Below are 9,334 nucleotides of genomic sequence, written 5' to 3'. Positions count from 1 at the left end.
TTTTTTTTTTAAGTAGGCTCCATGCCCAGTGTGGGGCTTGAACTCACGATCCTGAGATCAAGATTGGCACGCTCCATCGACTGAGCCAGCCAGGCGTCCTTCAAACTCCTCCTCTTAAGCATCATTTTAATTTCCCTTTCAGCATCACTATGACAACCTGCTCCACAGTGGCCGCTCTGGGAATGATGCCGCTCTGCCTGTATCTCTACACCTTGTCCTGGAATCTCGAGCAGAATCTCACCATCCCGTATCAGAACATAGGTCTGTACTGGGCTTGTGAAATGGAATAGTAATAGTAATGGTGATGAGAATGATAATAGCTGTGGTTTGTTATGTGGGTCCTCTATGTGGGTTTTTAAATAAACAAATTCTCCAACACTTCTATATAGATTCTATGACCAATTCCACTTCCTAGATTTTTAGGATGAGAGAAGTTAAGTAACTTCACCAAGTTTGTGCTGCTGATCAGTGAAGAACTGGAATTCTCTGGGATAATTCTCTGGGATCTGATGGCAAAGTCCAAGCTCTTAACCTTACAAGAGTCCCTGTTTGAAAAGAAAGAGAAGTTACTTATTAAAAACACGCTTATACAATGCACTACAAAACTTTTGGTCTTGTTATGATCCAAAGGTTAACTGGATCACAGTGGGTCTAATGAGACTTGACTTCCCACAACTCCACTCTTCACATGGCCTGGGAGCCTTGACATTTTTACCGATCCAACATGAATGATTCCTTTTGATTACTAGAGCGTATCCACATGCCACAACCATACCCATATTTCTTCCATATCTCCTTTCAAGATCGTCATTTCTCATTAAACTCTGCCCTTTTTCTAGAGATCTCAGTCGACTTACTAGGCTTGGAAGAAAACCTTGGGGAAATGATCTGGTTATTCTCCTTTGCTCAGAGTCTTTGGAGAATTGGCAGAAACTATGATTCTTAAAACCGTCAGTCTGGAGTCTCAAGTAATCACTTGGAGGGCTTTGCAACCCATGGCCCATAGTTCAAAAACATGAATAGAGCCATGTTCCCATAACAGCTGGATCCCATTGAATTTGTAAAATTTGAGTGAAATCTTAGAAATCATGATTTTATACACAACTTTTTCTGATCAGTAAGTTGTTTGCATACCCTGTTTTGGTAATATATTCTACAAGGCACTTGTAAACAATTAAAGCTCAACATATTATGAGCAACTCATAACTTTGCAGCCAATTTTGCAGGCATTTGGCCAGATTTGGAAGCAAGTGGATCTCTGCTCTGCTGAGGCTGCCTTCAGTGCTTTTATTCACTTGGGCTAATTAAAAGGCATTTTTTTCTCCACCCACCTTTGGGTTACCTGGCTACACTTGGAGAATATGAGAAATTGCTTTGGTATGTGTAACAGACACTGTTTTTATATCTGCAATAGGTATTCTTTACTATGTGAAACAGATGATCCGTTGGCTTCCAATGGGGAAATAATAGCTGTGCTCATAGAGGGGTGACCCCCTGCACAGCAACCGAAGAATTTTGAAGACTCCTCCTGTTTTCTAATTTTTACATTTCTGGTTGTCTCTAAAATTCCATGTCATAGTCAGAGGGTTTTTGAGAGAGAAATGATGGGACATGAATAGTGGCATTCAGTCATAATGTATACCCTTCAAAGACTGTCTTCCAAAGATTTTTGTCTTTCTTTGTATTTGGAGGTGGATGCAGAAATAAAATGCAGCCTTAAGTGAAGCCTTTATTTAATGGAAATAGAAATGGTTGAGGACCAGGCAGTCCAGGTGAGAGGGGATACTGTCTGATGGAGTTTTCTTCTCTTCAGGAATCACCCTTGTGTGCCTGACCATACCGGTGGCCTTCGGTATCTATGTGAATTACAGGTGGCCTAAGCAATCCAAAATCATTCTCCAGGTAAGCAGCTCCCCATGGTGGTTAAGGCATCCTTAGATGCAGAGACTGGAAAGACGGGCGGAGACAATGACTGGAACAGAGGGGCCAGTTGGATACAGCCCCACCCCCAGCAGTTTTCCTTATATGTCTTACACTTTTGGATCTATCCTCCATATTTCCTCCGCTCTTGTCAGCGGTGCTCTGTCATTCCCATCGGCCCACACACGGAGGCTTAGCACACACTGGCGAGTGTGGGACTCCTGCTTTAGTGACAGGAAAGCTAAGGGGTGTGTGACCAGAGAGAACCCAGAGCCCATCCATGCACCAGGCTCCACACAGGTGCTCTCGAGGTGAATGCCAGGTGTGCAGGCAGGGGCCCCAGGGTGAAGAGTAGGGGTGGTTTCGTGCAAAAGTAGGGCGGTTTTTCAGAAGCATTCCCGGAGAAGCTTCTGAGGCTGTAGTTGGTCCACACGAACAAGGGCTGCTGACCACGTGAAAGCGTGCGGGATGCACTGAGGAGTCTGGCCACGGGATGAAGCAACTGGACCCTCCTACCGCCTCCTGACTTCCCGGCCTTGTCCTCTGTCTGCTGCAGGGACAAGCGCATGTCCTTGTCTTAAAAAGATCTCTAAAATAACTTTTAAAGATATCTAAAAACGACTTTTAAAAATATAAGGATAGCTTTAAAAAATGTTGAGTCACTCTCAAAAAAAGGTGTCAACATCCTAGGGTGTTTTCAATTTTTCCGATTATGTATCATTTTAGAAGACGTAAGGTTGCGTTACGTGCTGCTTTATGAAGATTGTTAGGATGCTTTACTTCTATTTTACGTTTACAGAGAAAGAAACGTTTGGGGCTAACTGGAGGTTCAACAAATACATCTCAGTTCGTTTTAGCTTGGGGTTTATGGTTTGGTTCTTGCCGCCCGGCTCCGCCCACCACTCCAGGGCAGCACAAATGGATGCTGCTGTCTCGCTTCCGCACAAGAGGGAGCAACTCCCACGATTCCTCCATGACATGAAGGGGGAAGGCGCGGTTGACAAGCAGGCAGAGAGCCGGAGGAAGGCTTAAATGTTGTGCGTTTGGATTGCATCTGGGTGGGTGACTGTTATTTCAGTAGGAGAAAATGTCCAGTGCGGCTGTGTACGCTGTAATTTTGTTTATAAAGCAAGAGGACAGAGTGTGATCATGGGAACCTCTTACTTTTCAAATACTCTATTTCTGATAAAGTACTATCAAGTACTCGATTTTGTTAGAGTAATTTTGGTGTTTCCAGATCCTCTCTTAGTCCCTTGGTGCCAATGGGGAAATCAGATAAATTTTCTGTAAGTGACTTTTATCATCTGTAAGGAGCCGATTTAAAACCCCTTTCTTTTGTCTGTTTCATAAGATGTGTGGCAGAAAATATTTAATAATATGCATTAATATTCTGGAGCACCTTACTAAAAAACTAGGATAATTTAATCATTGTTTTGATATATTTTCATTTTCTATTCTTGGTCCTCTTTTAATTTTAGATCTGGTACATTTTCTGAACACATTGCTCTTGGTGAATTTTTAACTTTGAAGTCCTTTTTTGATAGAAAGACGAAGAGGGATTTTGACAGAGGACTTCTTTGTGTGTTCTAGCATCTTCCCATTAAGCAGGGGCCCACTCTGTCTTTGTGTTGAGCAGTAAAAATAATCCCGGAGCACATCTATGGTGCATTGGATTGTTTTTGCTTTGTTCTGGTCCCCCGTGACCGCCTTCTTCCACACCTTGAATCATTTTAAATCCGGTTGATGCCATACTAGGTGTATACTTTGTTGTCTACATGGTATGAATGGGAGCTTGTCAAAGTCCTAATTTTCCCCAAATCTTCTGGGTCTGGCTTCCTTTCTCTCTGATCTAAAACTCACACTATTGGAAATTCTTTTTTTGTTGATTTCTTGTTTTTGTTGAACAACAAAAGGAAGAACAGTATTCATTTGGGGGAGGAAAGAGGTATCTGTCAGTACTTATGTTACATTAATGTCAGCCCAGATTGTCTAGTAAAGAATGGGTACATTTCACTTGGAGGAGATAGGGGAAGGGATCAAGGCAGTAAGAAGCCATCGGCAGTCGACGGGGTGGTAGGAAGAGATGGCAGATGGCCAGGCAGGGCAGACATCGGACAAGAAGTTACCAGCGAAGGATCTAAGAAGTACGTGTAGGGGTACTGGAGGCTTATTGTCAGATTTCACTTGTCTCGTAATTTGTCCTATCCATGAAAAACTCCACTACCCAATCCTTCTGGCAAAATCCTCTACTTCAAGGGAAACAATACTGATCATAAAATAAGGCTTAGATTTGTCTTGAGCCTCACCAATTTCCAACTTAGCGAAGTCAGTTGACCAATTTGGAGCTTAAGTTTCTTCTCCGTAAAATGAGATTGGATTTGGTGGTAAGTCCCCTCTTTGTTCCAAAACATCCAGGTTCCCAGCTTCTTAGAGCAGTGATGGACTTTTCAAAATAGACCTAAAAGACCATGATGTTTACATGTACTTATTTTATTGGTTTGCTTTAGATTGGGGCCATTGTTGGTGGGGTCCTCCTTTTGGTGGTCGCAGTTGCTGGTGTGGTGTTGGCAAAAGGATCTTGGAATTCAGACATCACTCTTCTGACCATCAGTTTCATCTTTCCTTTGATTGGCCATGTCACGGGCTTTCTGCTGGCACTTCTTACCCACCAATCTTGGCAGAGGTACAGTTAAATGATCCCTACACTTTTTTGAGGAGGATAAACACTCGGCCACTGGCAGGCTTTGCTGCCTGGCTCTGTCAGGAGACATTAAGAGTTTTGACTTACAAGGCGGATGGCACGGGACAACTCATCATGAAGAGGTTGAAAAGATCATGGTAATTCTTATGTAAATGAGAGCAAAGGCCAGATTGATGGGAAGTTGTAATCTGTGAAATTAGGATTGGGGTGTTATCACCATGTGTTGAAATCTGGACACATTTCTCTTCTTATTCTAGTAATTAGATAGGGGTGAGATGGTTTCATTAAATATAGAGATCATTCCAGGGCATGAGCAAAATTCAAGAGACTAAGCATTTATCCACAGTTTGTGCCAAATTCTGTAAAAGTGCTAATTATAAGGGGCAAGAGGAGAAAGGACAAACTGGAGAAATAAGATAGGAATTTATCTGAAATATTATCATTACAAGTTGGGGCATATAATTTATAAATTTGTGAAATATTAAAAATGATAATACTCTATGTTGTTATGTCTGTAGATGAGTATTAACATATAATGTTGGAGGGAACATAAATTGGCAAAAACTCACTGGAAGGCAATTTAGTCATATCAATAGCCTTATAAATATTTATAGCTGTTCACTCAGTGATTTTACTTCGAGAAATCTGTCCTGAAGCTAGGACTTTCAGATAAGCACACGGATATTGATGTGCAAGGATGTTAATTGCAGTGTTATTTATAAGTATAAAAGATAGAAACAATTAAATATCTAACAATAGTGAGATACTTAATTCATGATGTGTCTATGTGATAGAATATGATGCACCAATTTCAATGCTTTTGGAAAATACTTAAAAGATAAATTTAAGGGGCGCCTGGGTGGCTCAGTTGGTTAGGCGACTGCCTTCGGCTCAGGTCATGGTCCTGGAGTCCCGGGATCGAGTCCCGCATCGGGCTCCCTGCTCAGCAGGGAGTCTGCTTCTCCCTCTGACCCTCCCCCCTCTCATGCGCTCTCTCTCTCTCATTCTCTCTCTCAAATAAATCAATAAAATCTTTAAAAAAAAGAGATAAATTTAAAAGAGAATAGAAAAAGGGATACATTTTGATTCCCATTTTGTGGAAGGAAGCAAAAGAATTTTATGCATGGAAGAATACTGGAAGAAATACACCATATGCTAATATTGTTTAATTTTGAGTAGTAGGATTAGGAGTAATTTTAGTCTCTTAATTTTTTTTGGTATATTTCCTGAGTTTTTCAATGAGTATGCACCACTTCTAAAATCAAAAAATAATTGAAGAAAAGTGAACTAGGTAGTTGAACTTCAAAGGTGAAGTTTGGGAAATGAAAAAGCTTAAAAGATAGATTTAAGTAAAAGAGAATAGAAAGTAGTATGCATCTTGATTATTTTGATTTTTATTTTGTGGAGGAAATCTCTTTCTCATCTACTTGGGGAACATTTAGGATTATCCCAGGTACTGGGTAAGGCTCTGCCTATTGTATCTCATTTACTTTTTACTACAAGCCTGAGAAGTATTTACTATTTGTACCCTCATTCTACAGATAAGCAAATCCTTCAAGACATTAAGTAACGTGATCAAGTTCATAGAGCCGGAATGTAGGGGAGTTAGGATTTGAACCGGGGTTTGTTTGCAAAGGCAATAATTAGGACAGACTAACAGACTGTTGAGTGGTTGAAATATAATTGGATCTGGAGAGAAAGTATCCCTATGGCAAAATGTAGTTAACAATCTTGTTTTTTTCACACCTGCTGGCTTAAGAAGGATCAGGATTGAGATACCGCATTTGCCTTGTGAATAAGTCCAGGTGTGAGATCCAGCTTTGCTGCTTATTCAAATAATTGACAGGGGTCTGAAAGGAGAGTGGGCTAAAGAAAGCATAGCAAGCAAGAGAGTACGTAGATATAAAATAAGGGATGCAGAACTTGCCCTGGACCCATATTTTCATTCCCACATTATACTTCCCCTTGTTACCTCCACATTCCAAACCAGCTTGCCTAGAGATGTTGGTTTATGTTCTGAAACACCTCTTCCCTCTCTTCTCTTCCATCTATAGAAAGCTGAAGACCCCCTTTATGAACTGGAGACGGATGAAACTGCTCAACCCAGCCCCCAACATCCTGCCTATGTCTTCCTTTTAATCCCTCCTGATTTTTCTTTTTCAAGTGAGGTTTATCTCTTTCTCTTTTGTTTGCAATTGGAAAACCAATAAAATACAGAAAAGTAGAAAGTAGAAAAATTGTGTTCCTAAACTGTTTCACCAGTTTTAGACATTTGGTTTTAGATATTGGTTTTCATTTAGGGTTTTTGTGTTTACCTTCAAGTGTTGTGTCGTTTATAGTATTTCATATCTTGAATTCACCTTTCCATTCTCCTCTCCAACCCCCACTCCACGCAGATTGGCTCACGGCATATGCACTGCCTCCTAGTAGGCACAGCTCATACCTGTCCCTGGAACCTTAATTGCAGCCACTGTCCCACGTTAAATGCCCCTCCCAACATCACTGTTTCATCTGCCTCTGCCTCTGTGAAGCCTTTTCTAACCATTTATGCCACTTTTCTGAATTTCTATAGCAGCTCCCTGACCCTCAATCATATTTTGTCTTGTGTTGTTACTGGACCTTTCCTGTGTGTATATCTTGTCTTTCCACCCAGATTCCTAGGGCAGGGTTCCTAGGGTCCTGTTCTGAAGTGCCTCCCATTAGACCACTACAGAGCAGGCATACTCAGCAAATAATTATTAAATGAGTAAACATTTTTAGTGGCCTAAGCTCATAGCTTACATTTACTGCTATATAGAAGAGAAAAATTTAAGAATGTTCTTATTGCTAGTAACTCTTGAAAAATGTTTTCACTGGTAGGTGCAGGACAATTTCCTTAGAAACTGGAGCTCAGAATATTCAGATGTGCGTCACCATGCTCCAGCTGTCTTTCACCGCCAAGCAGTTGGTCCAGATGCTTAGCTTCCCACTTGCCTATGGACTCTTCCAGCTGTTGGACGGATTTCTCATTGTTGCAGGTAAGGAGAGCCCCAATTGGTCAGATTTGATTGAAAACTGTCAACCCAATTTATTAACTTCTTTTTCAATCTGAACATGCATGTGCTACTCTTGGGATACATTGTTAGCTTGACATTTCTGGGGAAAATAAAGTGCACAAACAAGTTCCTTTGTTTCCATAGCAAAATATTAGAAATATGTGAGAGTAAGCTTATAAACAAACATGCTTCACAAAAAACAGTGCACTATTAGAACTTGGATTCTAGGACTTGATACGTCTCCATGAGCAATAATTTATCTTCAAAATGACATTTGTTATGTTTCTTCAAGAGCCATGAGGCCTTCCAAATGCCACGTTATTTCACAATGCTTCTGTGACTAAGAATTGTGCTGAATGGTTGTGAAATATTTTACAACTATGAAATATGAAACATACACAGGTCCTGAAATACATATTTGTATACATATATATTATATATATGGGATATATACCAATTCATACAGCCAAATACACATCATTTTTAGAGTCCGTCACTAGATGGGTTCACAGAAAGTAAATTAAAAAAGTTATCAGTAGGGGAACCTGGGTGGCTCAGTGGGTTAAGGGTCTCTTGGTTTCGGCTCAGGTTGTGGTCTCATGGGTAGTGAGATAGAGCCCTGTATCAGGCTCTGCACTCAGCGGGGAGTCTGCTTGCAGATTCTCTCCCTCTGCCCATACCCCCCCCAAGTAAATACATAAATCTTTATTTATTTATTTATTATTATTTATTTATTTTTTATTTTTTTATATTTTATTTATATTTGACAGAGAGAGATAGCGAGAGCAGGAACACAAGCAGGGGGAGTGGGAGAGGGAGACGCAGGCTTCCCCACGGAGCAGGGAGCCCGATGCGGGGCCCAATCCCAGGACCCTGGAATCATGACCTGAGCCGAAGGCAGACACTTAATGGCTGAGCCACCCAGGCGCCCCCATAAATCTTTTTTTAAAAAGACTTCAATATGTACACACACACAAATATTTTAATCTTGGACCATTGTAATTTTCACTGTTATCAGGAAACAGGGTCTGAGTTATACTCAATGATACTGATATAACTGATTAGATACTGATTGCTGGTATAATAATCAACATAAGGAATACTTGGGGTTTAATTTTACCACAAAATAAGAGAAATCTTAGCAGAATAAAACTCCCTGGTCTTAGATCCAAGTTTTAATTTCTTCTCCTTAGTGAGATTGTGAGGCAAGGAACATGTCTGGCTTGTTCCCAGCTACTTCCCAGCACTTAGGAGAGCACCTGACTCCTAGCAAGCAAGCCCTCCACAGGTGTTGTTGGCTGACTGACTGAGTCAATGAGCCACCAGTGGCCTGAAGGAATGAATGGGTGAGCTGTCAGTGACCTCAATCACAAATGGTCCATTCCAAGATAGAAATAGCCATTTTGATACATTGAGTTATTTTGCTCCATAGTTTCCTCTTTTTTTTTTTATTGAAGTATAATTGACATACAACATTATATTAGTTTCAGGTATACAACAAATGATTTGTATTTATATATATTATGAAATGATCACCACAGTAAGTCCAGTTCACATCTGCCCCATATGTAGAGATTTTTTTTTTCTTTGTGATGAGAACTTTTAAGATTTATTCTCTTAGCAACTTTCAACTATATAATATGGTATTATCAACTACAGTCACTGTGCTGCACATTGC

At 40.5% G+C, this 9,334-nt stretch overlaps 1 protein-coding gene across 16 annotated transcripts in view; it reads left to right on the top strand.

The window, feature by feature from the left end:
* The window catches only part of SLC10A6 (solute carrier family 10 member 6), a 156,975-nt gene that overhangs the window by 138,204 nt on the left and 9,437 nt on the right, over positions 1–9,334 (top strand). For 15 of the 16 annotated variants that reach the window (XR_012377970.1, XM_073891903.1, XM_073891904.1 and 12 more), the window contains 4 exons: positions 143–261; positions 1,814–1,902; positions 4,428–4,603; positions 7,481–7,638. Coding sequence is in view for 15 of the 16 variants with exons in the window: in XM_073891903.1 (XP_073748004.1) it covers positions 143–261; positions 1,814–1,902; positions 4,428–4,603; positions 7,481–7,638 (542 nt within the window). In the remaining variant the exon portion in view is untranslated. Of the gene's footprint in view, positions 1–142; positions 262–1,813; positions 1,903–4,427; positions 4,604–7,480; positions 7,639–8,849; positions 9,090–9,334 lie in introns of those variants that run through there. The other variant, XM_073891914.1, reaches the window with a different exon arrangement.

Source organism: Callorhinus ursinus, unplaced genomic scaffold (genome assembly GCF_003265705.2).
Source record: "Callorhinus ursinus isolate GAN/ISIS: 27379988/994484 unplaced genomic scaffold, GSC_fseal_2.0 scaffold4, whole genome shotgun sequence".
Classification (NCBI taxonomy): domain Eukaryota; kingdom Metazoa; phylum Chordata; class Mammalia; order Carnivora; family Otariidae; genus Callorhinus; species Callorhinus ursinus.
Note: the sequence above shows the minus strand (reverse complement) of the source record. Positions and strands in the feature narration are given on the sequence as shown.